The sequence below is a fragment of the Strongylocentrotus purpuratus genome, unplaced genomic scaffold, assembly GCF_000002235.5.
Source record: "Strongylocentrotus purpuratus isolate Spur 01 unplaced genomic scaffold, Spur_5.0 spur5_scaffold_4, whole genome shotgun sequence".
Classification (NCBI taxonomy): domain Eukaryota; kingdom Metazoa; phylum Echinodermata; class Echinoidea; order Camarodonta; family Strongylocentrotidae; genus Strongylocentrotus; species Strongylocentrotus purpuratus.
Window position 1 is genome coordinate 6,111,780 of NW_022145610.1, and position 22,306 is coordinate 6,134,085.

Consider the following 22,306-nt stretch of genomic DNA (forward strand, 5'->3'; position numbering starts at 1 on the left):
GACGCCACGAGTTTGGATATGCACGTTTTGGCCTCATTACCCTCATAAATGTGGCAGAATGTTGGTGCAATATTGTGATTAATTAATGACTGGAACGATCAAGAATTAAAAAATTTAAGATAGCCCTATTCCCTATATCAGATAATTAGTTTGATGATAAACCTCTTTATAAAATTGATCGTTTTATAGGCGTCCTCTTCCGAGTAAATATCCTCGGTGTTCATAACAATGATGATCATATAATTTCATAGTCTCGTATATTTATTGATTCGTCCGTGAAAAGATGCCATCATTTTTGTGTCTTCTCTTTCCCTGGTCGGTTGGTGTTAAATTACATGAGAGCCAAGCGGGCACAACGTAATTATTCATACAAATACAGCAAGAAATACAAGAAAAGGTCAATCCCGTATTAGACTGCTAACGTGATCGACAATCAACTGTCACTTTCCATTTTCATCCATTATCCTATTAATTTGATTGATGAACACTGGTGCAGTCAACAAATAAGGGGAGTAAACGCATCATTAATCAAGAAAAAGCAATATCGAGCAGTTGAAGAGAAAGAAGTTGAGATGTCGAGAAGCTTTCTGAAGCAACTCTCCGTTGAAAACTTGTTGGAAAACATAAAGGTAAGATAAGTCACATTTTAGTTACTAAGATAAGCGCTTTTTCGTTTTTTAACTGAATGATCACATTCTTTTTTTTAAGAGCAGGCGCGATAGCTCAGTTGGCAGAGCAGTGGTCTCGTAATCCGGTGACCCGGGTTCGAAACCAAGTCGATGCGCTAGTGCCTTTTGGTAAGGCATTAATCCTCATTACCAGGTCCCTCGGAGAGGACCTAAAGTCGTCGGCCGTCTGGTTGCTTACTAACAAGCACTTATGCTTTCTTAGCAGCCAGGTAAAACCACCACCACCACCACCACCACCACCACCTGGCTTAATAACATAATTATGTGATATTTGAATGTACGTTTTAAAGAAAGAAGATTTATAGCGCTCCTTTGTTATATTTTAAACAGAATAGTTCCTTCATGATATATCAAATATGCTTGGATATGTTTGATTTTTTTAGTGTCGCATAAAATTTCTTAAACCTTATAAAATCAATGTCGATGTTTTGTTGTTTATCTTAAATCTTATATGATCAGTTTGCATAGTTATTCCTGTTAATATTTAAACTTGTTATAATAAATTATTTGTTTTTAAACAAGTTCACAACATTTGAAATATTTAATAATAAACTTACGCCGATGATACTAACTTATTTTTACCAGGAGACAATGTTGATTATCTATGTAGCACTCTGAACACTGAGCTCAAAAAGCTTTTTGGTTGGTTTGCATCTAACAAATTGAAAATTAATCTTGCCAAAACATGTTGTATGCTTTTTCAACCCAAGAATACAAGTAAAGAAATAACTGATATAAATGTATTCATTGACAAGTGCCAAATTTCTTTGGTACATTTTACTAATTTCTTAGGGGTTATTTAGGATGGATGATGAGTTACGTTGGAAAAATCATGTTTCTGAGACAGCATGCAAAATATCAAAAGTCATTGGGGCGTTAAATCGACTAAAGAAAGTTTTACCTCACCATATTCTAATTGCTATTTTATTTGACATACTGTAACATTATTTGGGGTAGTTGTGCGTCAACCCATCTTAATAGAATTATAATTTTACAAAAAAGAGCAATATGAATTGGTTCAGCACCCTTAGCACACACGGATCCTCTGTTTGTGAAAGCTAAACAGTTGAAAATTCAAGATAAGTTGCAATTAGCCAGTTTTATGTTTTCGTACTTGCACGGTCTGCTACCAATGTTTTTAAATGATTGTTTTCCCAAAACTGTTCTTTTGTACCATACTCTATTAGACAGTCCAACCACATTCGAATACCAAAATATATGTATGAATTTTCCCGTACCACAATAAAATTTAGAGGTCCAAAATTGTGGAATAGTCTTTTGTCCGAAATAAAAGATTGCCCTTACTTATCTAGTTTTAAAAGAAAATATAAATCTAATCTTACAAATCATACACCCTCTGAATCTGTAAAGTGGTACGTATGCCTTGTTTTTTGCCATGTACCACTTAATTTATATTTAATTATTTACATAGTTTAGGGACAAGTCTTTGATAGGCCTTTGGCCTTTGTTTGTCCCCCACATTTTGATACTTTTGTTCTGTTGTGTTATTTGTTGAAAATGACTTTGTATTGTCAATGTTTGTTATTGTGATTTTTATCAAAAGTGCAAATAACATGAATTGAATTGAATTGAATCATCCGCGGGAAGATAAAAAAAAAATCGATATTCAGTTGAGGGCGTGATTGATCCTTCATGCAATTGGAAGATTGCTGACGCGTTGAAGTCCACTGAGCTCAACGATTTTTTTTTTCTTCTTATGCCTTACGCTGGACTTACGATTGGTCGCCGACACCTGACAACCATCGGTTGAGAAGCTAGTCGGGGAGTTGGTTGTCAGAGGTCCCAGAGAGGTTTTGTCAGTCTAAGTTGGCCCGAATTCACAAAGAAGGTTTGTCGACAAACCGAGGTTTATGTGCGTCATACGACGCGTTTCGACGCGTTTTTACAAACCTTGGTTTGTAAAAAACAAAAGGGGGTTTGTCGACAAACCTCCTTTGTGAATTCGGGCCTGAAAGTTTGACAGTTGTCTTCTGAGCATTTTGGTCGGCTAGAGGCGGCTGCTGCATAAACCTTCTGCCGACCAAACCGGTAGTGAAAATGTGTTTCTCGGTCTTCCAAGGGTAGGCAACATTTCTCAGACTGATTATATTGCCGACTGATTCCCTGTGATACCGGGCGATATTTAGTTGAGAATAGGTCGACAGCTGATCTACGAATGATGTACAATCGGTTACCGATTACGTTTGCCGAACACCAACAACCAGGAAGGAATTCAATTTTAAAGTGTTCAAATTCTATTGGCGTTTATACTGTTGGTTAACAAATTCACTTTTTTTTAAAATAATTTCTATTAAAAGAAAGAGGATTAAAAGAAAGAAGATTATAAAAAGGAAGGATTACAAATTAAATATATCATTTTGATCCTGCTGCAGGAACCTTGTAAAAACATCAAATGTCAGTCCAAAAGTAAGATAAAGTCGAACCTTTTCATCGACACATGTAGCGTATATGCTAATGCCTCTTGTATGAATCCGTTCCTTCCATACTAATAGGCCATTTTCGTAATGTAACCAAATTTAATGCATAAGTCTTCGTGAAGTGCCTCAATACAGATTATTCCATTCACCTGATAAGAATAATAGTATTTCAATAGACAGAATCTACCTAGCAACACTTAATATAAATTATGCAGTTGCATTCTGACTATAGAAGTACTATTATTCCTATCAGGTGAATGACATAATTTGTATTGCGGCACTTCACAAAGACTAATGCATTTATTGGTTACATTACGAAAATGATCTATTCGGAGATAGCACTTGTACAAATTACCCTCAAATATCCAGATATTGTTTACACATAGAGACGTCCCACACTTTAGAATAATCAGTGCCAAAGTGATGGAAATGCTGAACGAACACTGGTTTCCCCTCTTGAAAAAATACTTCCACCTGATGTGTATCATAGAATTTACCGCCGGTGCATAATTAGTGCATAATGATTACACCGGCCATTGATCTCCGACCGACTTAGCCTAATTATTATGGTCCCGAAGACTGAAAAATGTTTGTAATGAGGAACAAATTACTAATTCTCCCAATTTATGATGTTGTGTAAATACTGAATTTCTAAATAATAAAACAGTACTTCAATTAAGTATCAACAAGACATGAATATGCTAAATAGGGTAACTCATATATACAGACGAATCTGTAATCTTTATAACATTTTGATCTATTTATTTGTATATAAATCTGACAAGGATGTCCTCCCTAAGCCGTGACACAATACCATGCATGTCCTGTCACATATCTGAAATGAGATACATAAATAATAATCTTCATAATTCATTCTTCGGAGAGAAATAACCTGTTTCCCTGGAGAAAAAATGCATGATCTAGTATTAAAAGAAATATCTAAAGCATCGCTGAACATATATATGAGAATGAAATACGATAAACAGCAGCCGTATTCATCAAACTCTCAGCTCATAGCTATCATTGGTAAAACTGTCTCGCTGCTCATCTATTTTGGGGCGCACAATATAGAAATGTCAACAATACACCGAGCATGAACAGATGTTTTTTTTCTTCATAATTCTCTACCAATAATCGCTGAATCGGTGTGGATACCGAATACGTGCATGGGAGTTATAAATGGCAGAATTTTTTAAAAAGCTAACGGACGATGCTGGTAAAGCTTTCGACAACATCATAGTAAGTACAATTATTATCGTTTCTGTGCAAGAGCTAAATTCCTAAAGTAATTATCAGTTGAAAAAATGGATATCCTCAATTATCATGCTTATAATGACGATGGTTTATACACCCGGGCCCTATATTACAAAGAGTTGATATCAATCGCAACTTATTTATGATTGATATCAATCACTATGTACATAGGAGATGGGAGACTGCAAACTTGTGATTGATTTAGGGACTTGATATTGATTCGGATCAATATCAACTCTTTGTAAGACAGGGCCCAGGTCCGTTAGTTTGTTTGGCTTCACAGCGATCTCCCCCCCCCCCCCTTCATATCGCATTTTCTTTACTCTAGTTCCTTGTTTTCCGTTTCTTTCCCTTTATTCGCAAATTCGTCTATTGCATTCCTTGTTTATTTCATATTGTTCTGTACAGACGTTTACCAAAATTATGATTCATGATATTTACGCCTTTTTTTTTCCATTATGCATACATTACATCATTTGAATATTTCGTTAATGAACACAAAATGGAAGAAAATTTGAATTTATATAAATTGAATGATAAATCCATTTATAAGGTGAGGGGCATGCGCTCAGTTGCTGGCAGTGTGTGCTCGAAATGATACCACTCTTCCTGTCAAAAATTGTATTTTAGAGAGATGGGCTGAAATCTCAGAAGTTGGGTTCAAAATGCAAAATTATAACAACGTCGTGTAAATTAAAATAACCACATATCATAAATCCTTATTCTCAGATAAAGAATAGGCTACAATTCTCGACAAATCCGATTAATTTCCTTTAGAATATAACTATAAGTCTTCTATTCTTTATAAGCATTGGTATAATTTATACTTCATGTACTATAACCTGAAAATCCACAATGGAGAATTTTGCTGTATAAAGTTGTCATTTCTAACGCATTTGAAGAGCGCTCTATTGATTAATAAATCAGGAGTGTCCCCTTTTTGTGCAGTACTACACAAGTTTGTGAAAAAATGTCATATAAATGCTACTAATGAAACTGAAAGAGGAATTGTGTGAAAATGCATTGTAAAGATTTATTACCGTTTATCATTGTAAAATAAACGAACATGCGAAGTTCGTGTAGGCCTAGTTCATATAACAATGTGATTTTTTATTGTAAATGGAAACAGAAAAAAAATGTATTTATCATCACCTTCTTGAGATTGTATCCAGAGACGTAAAGGTAGGCCTAATTATACTGATCATGGTCCTTTTCAAAATTATTTTGAGCATTTGTATCAGAGCCATGGGCACCTATTCTGGGGCGGAATACTCGCATAAATGCACACAATCGTAAATAATTATGGACTGCCTGATTAGAGCAATGCTTATTGTTGTAAATATGCATGCGTTCGATCCTATTTGATACCAACATTTTTGTTATACTGTTGGCATCAATGCTGAAGTCTCTCTCTCTCTCTCTCTCTTTTTGTTCTCTCTCTCTCTCTCTTTGTCTGTTCCTCCTCCCCCCCCCCCCCTCTCTCTCTCTCCCTCTCTCTCTCTCTGACTGTCCGTCTGTCTGTTTGTCTGTTCCTCCTCCCCTCTCTCCCTCTCTCTCTCACTCTCTTTCTCTCTCTTTCTCCCCCCTCTCTCTCTCCTCCTCTCCCTTCTCTCTCCCTCTCTATCTCTCTCTCTCTTTCTCTCCCTTTGCTTCTGCTCGTCCTGATCCTAAACTCCTCACTTTATCGAGATCGCTTTACCCGCTTTTTCGCTTTAATTCCAAGTAGTCGGGGGAAAAAAAAAACCCTCGTAATTTTGACAGATTATTGCCCGCAAATATTGACTAATAGCTGGTATGTTTTTTATTGTTGGCATCAATATTTGCAGAAAAGAAGATTATTTCGCTAATATTTTCAATTTTTGTGTGGGTTTCTTGAATGAAAATAAACAAAACTCCAAATTCACATGTCGATAAATGTTATTTAATGGCTATAAAGAGTAAGAAAGAGCTTTGTATGCACTTGCTAAACATGCCTCCTTAAACAAATTTGGAGCAAGTAGTTACGATGTATATAATTCGAATTCGAATTCGAATAGGCCTATGATTTTATTTGTTTCCTTCTTCTTCCTTTTTTACTGCCCGACTAGAAATATATATATAATACCCTGCGCCTGTTAGATGAAGAAAAAATGCCAAATACCTAATTTTAAAAAAGTAGTGAGAAAGTGAATAAATATAACAGTCACATTTTCATTGCAGCGCCCGCACGATATTTCGACATTAACTGAATGTAATGTTATTTAAACTACACTGTACCCATCTACCAGCAAAGTTTTGAAGAAGAAAAAAACACGACAAGACAATGATTTATATTAATAAAGCATGCAATATGGCGATGTGGTTCTTTTAACGATGCATCAACAAGGTAAGAAATTATATTAAAGGGTATGGGCATCTTTAAAAATACAAGCCAGTTGTAATAGTATCTTATAATACACAATAACAATAATTATATTGGGTTCTTGTACAGCGCTCATGTCTGTCAGACCTGAAACTCCTGGCGTTCCACAATTATGACCCAGCTTTGGCATGTCTGTCATTATAGCGCTCTAGCATTTAAAGGAATTAATTCCTGCCGGGTACCCAGTTACCTCACCTGGGTCGAGTGTGGCAAATGTAGATTAATGTCTTGCCAAAGGACAGTATCGCCGCGATGGGACTCGAACCGCGGACCATGTGATCTATAGTCTAGTTATGTATCCACTAGATCACGACACCTCTACGATATTAATCGTGTCGGCTATTAAAGATACTATGTCCCTTTTGCAGCCAACATCAAATCCTGTAGAACTTTGCAGGAATTGTAAATATGTCATGTATGTCCTATCTGTGAAATTTAAACGTTAGCAGTGTCCTAATATTCAGCAATATTAAAATTATACAAGAAAACCTGTTTACTTGCTAGACTTCACTGTCAGACACTATTGAGTGACTGACTGGCTTTTTTCTTCTTTGGTAATAACATCCATAAAATGAGCTGTAAAGGGTACACGAGCATTTGTCTAAATCAATAACCCACTTCTTGTAATGGCCAAAATTAAACTGATTGAATCTTTGCGCAGTATAAAACGTACAACCATTCGGTACAATGGTCTGAAAATCAGACTATTACTTACTGGCTCTACAGCTCTTAAGTCGATTCGACAACTAATAGCCGTTATTTTCCCACTTAAAGTCATTTTCAAGCCCCCCCCCCCTCTTTTTTTAGGGAAGTTCTAAATTAGTATTATCTTCCAAATGCCGTTGGAATTTAACCTTTTCATTTGTTTGGCCTACAAATGGGACATAGTACCTTTAAGTCGTTGATTTGTTATGTCATTTATTTTATCTACTCATCATCCACAGACGAATAATACCAATCAAATTTATAAAACACATTCTATTTTTTCGTATGTCACTGGGCTAAATGATAAAGGTGTGTCTATGATGAAGGACGCCATCTATGATTCAATCGTGCTGTAAAGGTTCGATTTACCTTTGGGGACGAGGGTGTTGGGTTAAAGAACACCACATCAATGATACTCTTAATCAGGAGATTACCCAATACCCCCTCTCCTCCCCCTTCCCCCATTTGAATTAATGACACTCGCACGTGGGTATCGCAGCTAGTATATATATATACCTCTTCATGTTTATCATTTTATGGAAACACCACTGTATTATAATCTAGCATTATGGATCCGATTATTTCATGATCCAGTAAAGCGGCTATACAGGTCCCTTATTAGAAAGGAAAAGGGCATGTATCTTGTTAAAAGGGAAACTATTAGAGGTGAAAAAGGGAACTAAGTTATCGCACCTGAAAAGGGGCACTGACCAGGTATGAAAAGGGGTATTCATGATAATGAAAAAGGGGACTTATAATAAAGGAAAAAGGGCATTTGTTGAAAGAATAGGGGCACTGATCAGATTTGAGGGGGCTTTTATTAAAAGGGGAGAAGTGGCTCTAAACATAAAGGAAAAGGGGCTCATGTGAAAATAAAAGGTGCGCTTATGGGAGTTATAAAAGGGGTGTTGTTATAAGGGGAAGGGGCATTTCTTTCAAAGTAAAAGGGCATTTGTCAAAGTAAAAGGGGCACCTCTCAATTTGAATAGGGTATTCATCAGAGGTGAAGGGGGCACTTATCAAAAGTGAAAAAGGGCTCTCATGAGAAGGGAAAATGGACACTTACTGCAAAGGAAAAATGGGAACTTGTCGAAGGAAAAGGAGCACGTGTCAAAATAAAAGGGGCACTTATCATAGGTGAAAAGTAGCAGGGGCACTATTCAAAGTAAATTGGGCACTTTTCCTGTGTAAAAAAGGGCACTTTGGAGTTACTTGAAAAAGTTGGGACACTCTGCCCTTTGCCCTAAAGATTGTCCTCAAGTCTCAATAAAGTCGAGATTTAGTATTATTCAAACGCACTGGTCCGTAAACCAGGGATAAAAGGTATGCAAGCGAAATCCCTGCTTTTGACACAAAAAGAAACCTCAACGCTTTTGCTGGCAAGAACAGAGTGCTTTATAGTGAGATTCCCGGCCCAGCGATGCACGGTGCAGTGAACATAACCAATTGGCCACATATATTACTCGCCGTGCCAGTTGATTGTAGCTAGTCATTCTCCTGTATACGATCTACTACAATTACAAGCAATACTGGCACTCCTACTATTTGATCACTTCTTTACAAGTGCATTAGCCTGCTTCATTTGAAGTGCTTTCCGTTTATAGTTGGTTTGCCATAATTCACTGTGGCATACGAAATCTCTGGGATCTGAAATCTTCTGCGAAAATCGTTTTGGGCGTTCAACATGAACGGGACAACAAATGGAACCGATATTACACTGACGGGCGATCCCGATGTCGATCGTTACGTAACTGTGTCTTACTTAAAGATGAAGAGACCCGCCTATATTGTAAGTTTGTTCTCTTATTTTCACTAACATTTAGATATATATTACATTCTTACATCTAATATAATTTGTTTGCCCTCCCCACAGTCCTTTTATTTTATTCAATGTTAATATTAAATGTTAATTAATGATGCCTGTTCCGGTGTTGTAATGTATACATGTACAAACTAATTACTTTGTGCTATGCTTACTAAATTGCTCGGGTGACTACGCATTTTGACTACGCTTTTAACCGGTTGACTCTGGGTATTGGTGCCAATGCATCTGCATCATTCTGTCCGTGACGTATAATCACCAGTATACAACCTTGCTTTTTAATAGGTTCCTCACATTCTACTTTATCTATTATATGAATTGAGAATCATTGACATGTGCTCATTTATACTACATTATTGTAATGTATAATTTGTTATTTTATATGTATGTTTATATTTTCTATGTATGTTTATATTTTCTGTAAAATGTGGAACATTAAAATTGAACTTGAACTATATATATTCTTTTTAAAGGGGGGAGCACTTTGTCAGCTAGACCAATGATGATCCATATATTTCATGTTGATAAGAAAAAAAAAGCACTTTTAACTGGGTACTTATTTGCGAGGGCGGGAGGGAGTACGACGGAGCCACATTTCCTTCGGAAAGTTATGGGACAGGTGAATTTACATTGCATACAAATTATTATTAATTATCCTGGTTATGTTAAAGTATGTGGATTCAATTGTAATTCATAAAAGACTAGAAGTTTAATTAACATTTCCCAATTAAATATTAACAAATTTGTTAGGAAATGTTTATTAAGAGTGAACATTATGCCTTATCGACTAAATTAATTGCTTCGTGCGTTGAGGATAGGCTCAGACATATGGGTGCATGGATTTTAGGATTTTGCACATCAACGACTGCGTATTAAATCACAGTATAGCTACAGATTACCATTTCAGCGTACCAGGTGATTCAAATAGTCCTTTGTTACCTTGTTCTCTTGATATTTGTAGCAACTTCCTCTCACTATGAATATGACGGACAAAGAAAGAGGACAAAATATAAAGTTCCTCATTCTACCTTCAGCAATTGCTGTGGTAGACAAAGGAACATCCCTTCACTATTATTATGTAAACATGTGTAAAACAGGTGTAACATGCATATTCACCTGTTCTACACATTTTTACATAATAGCAATGAAGGGATGTTCCTTTGTCTACCACAGCAATTGTTGAGGATAGAATAAGGAACTGTATTTTGTCCACTTTCTTTGTCCGTCATATTCATGTGTTATCACTATGAACATGACAGACAATGAAAGCGGACAAAATATACAGTTCCTCAGGTAGACAAAGGGACATCCCTTCACTGCTATTATGTAAAAATGTGTAGAACAGGTGTCACATGCATATTCACCTGTTCTACACATTTTTTACATAATAGCAGTGAATTGATGTTCCTTTGTCTACCCGAGGAACTGTATATTTTGTCCGCTTTCATTGTCTGTCATGTTCATAGTGTATTCTTCTTCATCCGCTCTATCGGAGATCAGCAGCTAAAGCAAGTAGGTCCACGGGGTCATAGCAGGCAGGAATGCCATGTCAGGTAGATAGTGTATTGGAAAGTGCGAAAGCACGAGCAGAGTGGATGTTGTATAGAAATGACAGCGATGCATTAAAGAAGAACAGTTTTCTGAAAAGTATGAAGTGAACCTTGATGACCTTTCTTCTACCGATCGAAGACCATTGGCATTATGATTTTTGTTTGAAAGGGAATCGTATGTATAACTGCTTGACTTTCATGACAGTCCACTCCTGAGTTGGCCGTTTTGAAATATCTAATCCCCCAATCTGTATGTCTAAGTGCCACCTGTCTATAGTGGTCTCTTATAAATTAGGTATTGTACTAAAACCTGTCTAGAAAGGACACCTGTCTATAGTAGTCAGACATACTGTATCGTGACAGGGCCTTTATTTAACAGGTTTCATATAGCTGGTAGTATCTCAAAGATATAGTACTTGGCAAGCGAATCAGTATGTCAGTGGGCAGATGGGTATAACATATTTACAGTATGTTCTGATCGTCTTTGAAGGCATTTCCATGTAGACACTGTCTAGATCTACTTTTATCAGAACACACCAATCCATTAAATGTTATGCTTCCAGGCACGTGAGATTATTCTTTAGGGTACTTTTGGGGAGGGGCTACGAACCGCTCTGGATATGATAATGATAATTTTTAAAAGATAATAATTAAAACAAAATATAAATTAATTAATAGATACATAAACAAAAGGAGTACTGCAGATTATTTGGTATATAAAATATATACAGAAAGCTATAAAGGAGAGTAAAGATTCAAACATAGAAGGAAACAATTGGAAAGGAGACAATACAAAAATAAAGACTCAGAATTAATAATAATATAATAATATTGGATATTTATATACCGCACATATCCAGCATGCATGGTGCTCAAGGCGCTCCAACTATTAATTAGAAGATTGTAAGATAAAGATATAAAAATGTGAATTAAAAAGGGAATATCTTGATAGGCATTGAAGAGAGTATAGCACGAAACAGGAGCATAAAGAAGAATGATATACAACCAAAAGGGTGGGTGAGAGAGTGTGTGAGAGAGAGAGAGAGAGAGAGAGAGAGGGGGTAGAGGGGAGAGAGAGAGAGAGAGAGAGAGAGGGAGAGATAGAAAGAGAGTGGGAAAGAGAGAGAGAGAATATGTGAGGGGGATTGGGGAGATAAAGTAGGTTTCTACAAACGATTAAATGTTTTGAGTATACTTGTTTTCTTACCTAAAACTTCAAATTGCATGATTAGCTCTGATGAACATCCACATATGTTATTACATTGACACTTTGCGATTCCTCTCCTCTCTCTCTCTCTCTCTCCCCCTACAATCTCCCCTACCCCCTCCCCCCCCCCCCCATCTCTTCCAATCTCCCCTATATTAGTTTTCTCTGCCTGTGCTGAGATTGTATATACAATGTTAGGGTACCACAACAATATTCTGTTTTCGTACCTCTTTACTCAACATATTTTAGCTCTATATAAAAAGAATAATCGAGAATGTTTATTGTAGTGGCACCTTGAATATATAGACGTTTAAAAGTGTTTGGGAGAGAATGTTTTATCCTGACTAGTGGACATCGATGGAGTTCTAGACGTGAATGACATAAACTTTTCTTCGATATTTTGATTCTTGAATAATCATAATCTATGAAACAAGCGTATACACTTTACAAAATATCGCAATGCTCTTCATGATAGATACTACTACTACTACTACTACCACTACTACTACTACTATTACTACTACTACTACTACTACTATGTCTTGTTTGCCCAGGGTTGCCTCATCAATGTTAATACTGATCTCCCTGAGGGCCCCGCAATCATATTATTACCCTGGCTTTAGGTATGGCGTGATGTGATCAAAACTTGAATACTACCATCATCACCAATACATGCAGTACCGGAGTATTCATGTCTAACCCAACTAACAAGTTCGTTTTCACAAAAATATATCTTTTTTAATAAAAGAGCTTTTGTAAGAATGAGACTGCGCTCGAAAATACAATTTGTTCTCTTTTGTTGAAGGCTTTGTGCATCGTGGCAAAGAAACTAAAAAGGAGTGGAAAGATCAGATCCGAGTTTATTTTCTGTAAGGGCTCTTAAACAGAATAGGTCTTAGTGTACACAAAGAGAGGCAACGACAGGTATATGAAGTACGAATACTAAATGTATATTGTAATAGCGAAAGGAAACAAAAGTTTAAGTGGAGAAGGCAAAATTGAAAGAGAGAGAGAGAGAGAGAGGGAGAGAGAGAGAGAGAGAGAGAGAGAGAGAGAGAGAAGGGGGGCAGACGAGATATATGGGTATATGCCATGAGTCGCCCCCCACCTCCCCTTCGAAAAAAGAGTGGCACCTCTTGGAGGCCTCACAGACCCGACCTCTCTAAAGAGTACCGTATGTAGTCAACCTCTCCAGTGTCAACCTCTCCAGTGTCAACCTCTCCAGTGTCATATCGTAATCAATATCTCAATAATAATTCCTGTATAATCACGATAATGGAACTAAGCCAAATAAAAATATTTTTTAGTTTCCCGTCCCCTCTCTCCTCTTTTTTCCCCTCCCCCTCCTCAATTTGTTAATAAATAAATGACAGTCGTATTACAAAAAGTCATGTAGACACGGGGTTAACAGAACTCATCAAAAAACTGCAGTTTCTCTTTGTTTTGAGCCTCTGTTTTGTAAGAGCTAATGAGAAGAAAAAAGTTTGTGTTGAAAATGGCCCAGTAGCATTTTTGTGTGCAGAAAATTATGAAATATCATGGAACCCTCTCCCCGGACGAGAAACTAAGAATCAAGTTCACTTGGCCTAATATTCTAGACCCACTCTTCTGCGAGATCTGGAAGCGAAACACATTGTGAGATTAAGCTTTGCTAGGAGGCATTACTACATGTACTGTATTATACCTTTTTTCCCGACCCCTAAAGTATAATTTGAATGTATGATCGAGAACCTGACAAGTCTTCCTGAATGTCTGCCAGCCTCCCTCTCCCTCCCTCTCTCTCTCTTTTATTTATATTTTCTTCTCTCTCCCTCTTTTTTTTTTCAATTTGCAAAATGATTATTGCCATCTTCCCTGGTTGATATATATGGTACTCTTTGTATAAAATTCTATTACCGCCTTTTCTTGAGCATGGGTGTCAAGTTGTTAGTCGATAGTTCTTTCGCAGTCAAATGGATATCACGAACTAATTTTCTTTTTGAGAAAAGAAAAATCACGTTCCTCACTTGTATGGAGGTACCGCAGTAGGCCTATATATTATAGTCTCCATTCACTTGGCTTTCAGTCGAGAGGCTTAGGGTTCGAATCCCAGCCCGGCTCTTAGTCGTACGTCTCTCTTTATTTACCACTCTCCACAACACCTGTTGCACATGTAAATATGTATCGTGCATCCTTGAGCGCTGCTTTTTGGCTTCGTTCAAAAAGTGATAACAAAATGAATAGTTCTGTTTCGATAACTGGCGTATGCACTAATTGCATTACAATGCTAGATTAACGCAGGTACTAACGCAGTCGAAATGACGCATCGGGTATCGTATGAAAAGCCATCGTTAATGTTAGTATTGTTCTTATCTTTTGTTAATTTGTATCATTGTCATACAGGAAGTAGTCTCTAGTAACCAAGACGAGGATGGTACCGACTCACCGCAAAAGCCTCGATCCCGAAGTTTCATCTTCGGTCGATCTTTCAGTACGGACGAGAACGACAACAACGGCCAGTCCAAACTCGGACCCATCGCCCCTTCCATCGTTGCAATCCAAAACCAGTCTCTGTCGTCGTCCCTCCCCGAGCTTGTCTCTCACGAGCCCGAGCCCGCTGTGGACGTCGCTATCGTGGGCGCTGGGTTGTCCGGTCTGACGGCCGCCTACCAGATCAGACAAGCGCAACCGGACCTCAGCTTGGTCGTTCTCGAAGCTAAAGGTAGTTCAACTACTACAGGTTTCTTAACTTTTTTTCAGGAAACTGTCATCTGGACAGAGAGACCAAGTTTTCTCTTCCTTTCTTGAGAGATGTAGGCCTAAAGATGTTTTTTAAGAGATGGTGATTGTCAAATAAATCTGTTTTTCTTGTTAACTTATTTTTAATTTTTTTTAAAGTTGTTTATATTCAACGCAAACAAAACACACAATGCTCTCAAAGAAATCGTATTAAAGGAATTCAAGACAGTAAATTTATCAGATTTACAGCAATAACTTGATCTTCTAGATTTTTGCTAAGGTCTTTTGATATATATGATAACAATTCAGCCAAGCGACTGTAATGTTCTTTAAAAAGAAGTACCGATTTGTTTCTTACTTTTCCCTATCTTTTTTTTGATAGAAAATGTGGGTGGTAGGACATATTCACCCATGCTAAACACGGCCACAGGGACTCGACGATTCGACCTCGGAGACCAGTGGGTCAATACGTAAGTAGTTTAATTAATAAATTGGTTCTGCATGTGAAAAGGAAAGAATCAAAGACAACTTTGTAACCTAGTAAAGAAAAAAAAGGCTTGTTTCTTAGAATTAGAGGTGTATTAAAAGGCGTGTCGAAAATTAGTCTAAGATGTTATACTAATTCCCCTGACTAAGCCTTGTCCATTAAAAATTATGCAATCAAGTACCGTGTTCTGTATACATCCATCTAATGTATTGGTATGATATTATTGTAAATATTTTATGTCATTGAATTTTATTTTTCAATAAAAACAAGAATACATAAAACAGAAAGATGCAATTTTGACATTTTCTTTAATAGATACAAAGAGAATTTATAAGCATATGTTAAAATGTTTCGTGATCATTGCCATCTTCTCAATCAAAGGTCTCCTCAAGTAAGCTCGAGCTTGAACTAACTTCGTTTCTCCATATCATACTCTAATTACTCGTCCATGTTTAGCAAAGTCGCCATACAAGAAAGGGACTTTAAAGCTTGATTACACTTAGAGCGGCATTCTCGATCGTTCTCTGTCATAACTCGATGACTTTAATATTCTTCTTTGAATATATCCACTATTTTGATTTCCTCTTTTTCCAAATATCGGCAGAGACCAGAGAACTATTCTTGAACTTCTGGACAAACTGAATTTGGAGACCTATCCGGAATACAAGGAGGGCAAGAACATCTTGATTCATGCTGACGGAGAATCGGAAGAATTTGAGGGGAATATTTACCCCATCAACCCTTTCAGACGTTTGGACATCAGTTCATTTGTATCCAGGGTAAGTCAACATTGAGGATAAGGATGATAATTATAACATTAATCATGATCAAATGTTCGTGTCTGAGATAATAATATTGGTTGTCGTTCTCTATAATCTCTCTTTAAGCTGATAGAAAATGATTTTTATCTGTGTCTATTATGTTGGTAATAATGGTTACAATTTTTTTGTATTATGGATGACAACCATCACAATGATTAGCGATGATGATAATGTGATGATTACAAAGACGGTGATATATCAATTTGTGTTCGCGTATTATAATGCTACAAAAATACAGGTTCGACTATAATACAGTATGTTTCCTTTGGTAGATATACTCCATTTTGGGGGCGGCGATCCAAGGGTTGAGGGGGAACGGGGGAATTTGAAAAAGTGCAAAGGAAAATGTATAGCAAATACTGACTGAAGACTGCAACACACTTATATGCTCTGTAGGGCCCAAGAGTGCAGCGTTTAGACTATTACAAATGCACCCCAATAAATCTCGCTCGGTCTCCACGCTCCCTCGCGTAATATCCTTCAAAATGTACAAGTAAATATCGCATTCCGTCGCCCACCTCCCCCCCTCGTCATGATATGAAATCACCGCCCCTGGTCCATGTGCAGCAATTAATACAATTCCAGAATTGGCATAGCCAAAACACATAATAACCGCGTCTATTTCAGGTGTGTACTGTCAATAGTCTACTATTGTATTCGCGCTACCTAGTATGCATATATATTAGGCCAAATATTGCTACCAAACCTATTGATCATTTTGCGGCATCACAGCGGATTAGCTGTGATACCTCATAATATCCTGCTGTGTCTGTTTCCACTTGTCTGGTTTCTTCAAATAAATACACATGCTAAAAGCATTGATGTGCCTTGTAATATGTTTGACAAATCGTGACCCTAACCGGTGGCGCGTAGCTATATATAAGAAGGGGCATGGGAAGGGGGACTTATTGCCCCTCAATAGAATGAAAGACATAACAAAGAGGGAGAGAGGAAGAAGAAAAAAGGATTACGAAGGCAATGAGACAAGAAGATAATTTTTACGTGACAGCAAGTTCAAGGTTGGCCTACGTGCGGGGTCATTCAGGTCAAAATGGCAAATAGTTCAGACGGGAATTTAAGTTTTATTCTTAAAATGAATATGCGTTTTCAAATCCTTTTTCTAAAATTGTGGAAATACTATAAGTTATAAGCTGATTTATTTGGCAGGCAAATAAAGTCATAAACGATGTTTTTATATAGTTAATACAAAAACAAGTAAAATGAATAATGAGGTAATAGTAAATGCACTACTTGCATTTTAACATAGTCGTGAGCGTAATGAAATTAATAAGTTTCTTCCTGAAAAACTGTGAAAATATCACTGAAAGTGCTATACAAAAACTGAGTATTATTTAGTAGTAGTAGTAGTAGTAGTAATAAACATTATCTGGTTAGGGGCAATGCATATATTCATCTTCAATAAGGATCGTAGTAACAATTATATTTTTACCGGCTGTAAAATCATTCCCCAAAAGTTATAGATATTACTAGATTAATATTTTATGTAAAGACTGCTCTCAAATTATGTTTTTGGATTGATTTTGTAACAAAAGTGTTTAAACATTCAGTCTGTTCAGTAGTACCTTTGAATTAAAGAGAAATATTATGCACTAACGTAAACGGTCTCATTATGTATACAGTATATATAGCACCTAGAAGCCAATGGGAAAACGTGCAGTACTGTAAACTTGTTTAATGTCAAATACATAAGTTTTATCGATACTGACTGCTTAATGCCAGCATTCTTGTCAATATTTGTACAAGGCTCAATTTGTTGAATTTTGTATAGTCAAGCCTACCGAAAGCAAATACCAATAACCACATTGACATTTTTATGCGAGTGTGCAGAACAAACGGGGAAGTTAAAGAGAAATTACAACGTTGTTCAGAAGACAATATTGTCTAAACTGTTGAAATAATCTCTCTCCTTTTCAATATCTTAAACAGTTATGATTGTTGTTAGTGGTTATCGTGGGTCAAGAAATTTAGGGTGCAGGGACAAAAAGGGTTGACACCGGTCGGTATGAGAGTAAGGCTATAGCGTCTTTATTCACAATTCAAGTCTATATAATATACCCCTCCCTTGTTTTCCCTCTCTCTCTTTCTCTCTCTCTCTCTCTCTCTCTCTCTCTCTCTTTCTTTCTTTCTTTCTTTCTTTCGCCCTTTCGCCCTTTCTCTTGCTCTCTTTCTTTCTTTCACCCTTTCTTTCGCTTACGCTCTCCCTCTCCCTCACTTTCTCTCCCTCTCGATCTCTCTCTATTTCTTAACCCTCTCTAGCTTCCTTTTTTTGGCCATTTGATTTGGTAGCTACGCCAGTGCATGGTTGTCTTTGCCTTTCTGTATATACCGTCCTTGCGTTCTGCATCTCAAAACCTCCTCGTAGCTGTAAGAGAGGCAGAACAAAAGCATATGGTGATAGGGCTTTCACTCATATAGCACCATATTTATGAAATTCCCTCCCAAACTCATTACGTTGTATATCCAATATTGAAACATTCATATCTAAACTGAAAACTCATCTTTTCAAATTAGCACATCATAGTATCACTATTAAAGGACAAGTAATGTAATTTTTCTCTTTATAAGCACTTCATTGTTTTCTATATATGTTTCTGTTTCATCTTCCGTTCATGATCTTGTTATACTTTATATATGTATATTGTAAAGTACATTGAAATGTCAACAGACATGAAATGCGCTATAAAAGAACAAAGTATTATTATTATTATTATTCTCTTTGGTTGAATTCGTAGCATGCGGTTATTGCAGTCGTTAGTAGATCCAGGGAGTTTCAATTCACAACTCCCTGCTTATACCTACCTGCTTATACCTACCTGTACATTTGCTTTAACTTGGCCTTGGTGCCTAGGAAATGAAATTATATTATGATCGCACAATGCTACAAGCATATAAATACAATATGTTGATGAATACGTAAACAGGTGAAGGTAATAGTAGCACACATTGACATATCCATGTAAAGAAATGTAAAGGAATAAGGAATATTATCTAGATAGATATCTAAATAGACAGATAGATATATGTCAATTTGGTTCGAGTAGGGAGGGGCTGGGGTCAATTCATAAAAAAAACATCTCACTAAGTTACAATCGTTATTACCACAGAAAGTACGTCAAAGGCAACATAAAGACATTAATTGTGTCAATATATTGATAATTTTCATAGGCCAATGATCTAAGTCTAGAAATGAATGTTCACACAAAGCAATACATTGTATGTGTAGGGACAAATCAGAAATTTAAGAGCATGAACCAAGTTGCAATTTAGTCTGTAATAACTTATACAATGCTAGCTACGATCTTTTGTATAATATTAATCTTCATAGATGAAAATATGTCTACTATATTACAATTGTATAAATGACACAATTAGGCCATGTCCTGCGCTAATGTTGATTATCGTGACTAATTCATCACAGAAAGCTATAGGAGCCTATATATTCGTGTCTCGTTATATTGACTCGTTATAGGGGTCTCGACAGACTTGAGTGAATCCTTTTGTCGCAAACCACAAGGAAGTATTTTCACCACTATGTTTCTACTTGTTCCATAACAATGAGATAGATTCATTACAAAAGCATGTATGTTGGGATGTTATATAGCCGAATGACAGGGCGGAGTAGGAACATTTTCAATGGTGGGTTGGTTGTGTCGAATTAAGATGTTGCCAACAAGGTCAATGTGCCGACAACTCCACCTCCTCCCCCACCGGCACCATGAAGGCATGTGGAAAACAAATGAATATGTCAAAAGTCTAAACATAGTTGACTACATTTTAACACATAATGTGGGTTTACAATACCGGGTGAGTGGACGTTGGGGGGGGGTGGACCTTCCCACGCACCCCTATCATTTAGCGATGTCCTGGTGAATACCATACTCTGAATGGTCTAGCCGAGGAATTACAGGTAGATTCAGGGATGGCGGGCCTGCGACATAAATAGTTGTACATGCTCACCTTTGGTTACGAGAATCTCACGCTCAGTCTAGCCCTTATAACATGGTATACCTCGCATAATGTTCGTTGTGCATACGGCATCATTTCAATATATTACACATTTTTCTTTTTTTCTTTCTTTTCTTACCATGTTTATTACCCCCATAAAAGCTATTAGTTATCTTTAAACATCATTTGTGAGTTCAACGAAACCAATTTACAATGGCTGTAAAGGTACAGTTTCACACCAAGTCAAATTTTGATTTAAATGATGTGAAAACAAATTCCTTTCTCGAATTGAGTTGCACTATTAATTTCATTGATGATTCCAATCGGTATTGTTAACATAATGCATTAGACAATAAAGGTTCTCGTTCTCTTCCTCCCCTTTTTCTTTTGGTTTAAGCTATGAACTAAGTATATTTTTCGTTTAAAATGTTGTTGCCCAGACACAAAGAACCCCCTAGATTAGTTGCCAGAGGGAAAGCAATAAAGGAAGGATTTGTAGTATACTCCATTACACTGTTTTCTCAGTAGACATTAAACTGATCGATTTCGGAATTTTAATGTTGTTGTTTATTATTAATACATTAATTCTTTGTGGACGTATCCAGCAAATATGTGAATCTTGTATACACCCCCCCCCCCCCGTTTAAAGGCTCAGAAAAAAAATCAACAGCACGTATAATATATAATGTATATTTATTACCATGACCCCCCCCCCCCCCTCCCCCCCCCCCCAACTCCTTCCTCGGAAGGAGTTGGACTTGTCGCTGTGCTTGAATTCTACCAGTGGCATTTATCCATGTTTATATGGTGTTAGGCAATTGATTTTTTTTAGTTTTCTCCTGAATTTGAGTAGGCTAACTTAAGGTAATACAAAGTTTTGAAAATTTTTGAAATTGGGTGGAGAGTGATTCTTTACCATTTTGATATATTTGGATGCCCCTGTGGATGTATTATAAGCACTAGAAAAATAAGCCCCTAAAACACTTCTGCTTTCGAGAAAAATTGAATATAAAAATTTACCGGTGCTCCCGGTAAATTTTGATAAATTGCAAATAGCGCCTACACGGCCGTACAATGTTAGCTGCGACCATGAAAATCTCAGAATACGTAGTTGTGATATATAATTTCCAAACGGGAAGAGCTAATCGGTCGATTTTAGTCAAGAAACATTGTTTCATAACTTAATTAATATCTTGACCTTGAGAGGGAGCTATACAACATAAAAAGTTTATTATTTACAATTTCAAAACTTTAGACTCGTTTTCAACCGCAACAACGATCACTTAATATTGTAGAATCGCATTTGCTTCCATTATGTTCATTTGAATCAAATCATGACCCCATACCAAAACTTTGTATTACCTTTAAAATGTTTGTCATTTCAGATAGAGAGTATGAGGGAAGACCTCTCTAAGAAGGACCCTACAGATCTAAGCGAGTCTTTGGAATGGGACTCCATCACTTTGGAACAGTTCAAGAAAGAACACATCTGGACGGATGGTAAGATCTTAAATAGCCCAGGGGAGGGTTTCACAAAGACTAAGATATGGCAGGCCATTCATGCCTCTATAATCACTCTCACCAATGGTCTCTCAATTATGATCTTTAGATAACATTTTTTCCTTCATTAAAAAATTATCAAAAAATGTAAAGTCGATACAAGTCTTTGAGAAACACCCCTAGTCTAGTTTTGGTTTTGTTATATTTGTTATATTTTATTCATATATTTTTATGTGAGGGGGGGTGATTTTCAATGGAAGTCTTTGAATCCGTGTTCATTATTGATAGACTATTCTTAGTTTGCCTTAAATTATTATTTGGTACATACATACAGAATTGTGTAATTAATTTGTCTATAATTTCAGAATTCAATCATATTATTGTTTATAATGCCAACATGGTCAATGTGGAAAGCAATGGTGTAACTAACAACGCTACCCTGTAAAATAAAAATGAAAATCAATCAATACAAGAATTAAAGACGAATGAGTATACATAATGCGTTACAAGAAAATGAACAGAAAGGAAGAAACCTATTTCAGGAAAGTATGAAGGAAATGGAGGGGTATTGAACATCAGGATTGGTGAAAGTAATACGTCAAAATGTCCAAATGCACTTCCAAAGAGTTTGAAGAAATTATTACTTCAGCTTTAGCTCCGACAGTTATTATCAGGACAAAGTGAATTCCAAGGGACAACCTTGCCAGGTGCCTGTTTACCTTACGTTGCGCTAGTGTGGTCTATCCGA

The 22,306-nt window shown here is 36.7% G+C and overlaps 1 protein-coding gene across 2 annotated transcripts in view; it reads left to right on the forward strand.

Moving 5' to 3' along the window:
• The first annotated feature begins 391 nt into the window (after positions 1-391).
• Positions 392-22,306, forward strand: part of LOC583484 (probable flavin-containing monoamine oxidase A) — a 28,842-nt gene continuing 6,927 nt past the window's right edge. Inside the window, exons 1-5 of one of the 2 annotated variants that reach the window (XM_783391.5) lie at positions 392-629; positions 14,449-14,767; positions 15,167-15,254; positions 15,876-16,050; positions 21,444-21,558. In XM_783391.5, coding sequence (XP_788484.1) covers positions 573-629; positions 14,449-14,767; positions 15,167-15,254; positions 15,876-16,050; positions 21,444-21,558 — 754 coding nt within the window. In that variant the 5' untranslated portion in view covers positions 392-572. Of the gene's footprint in view, positions 630-8,863; positions 9,277-14,448; positions 14,768-15,166; positions 15,255-15,875; positions 16,051-21,443; positions 21,559-22,306 lie in introns of those variants that run through there. The other variant, XM_003726114.3, reaches the window with a different exon arrangement.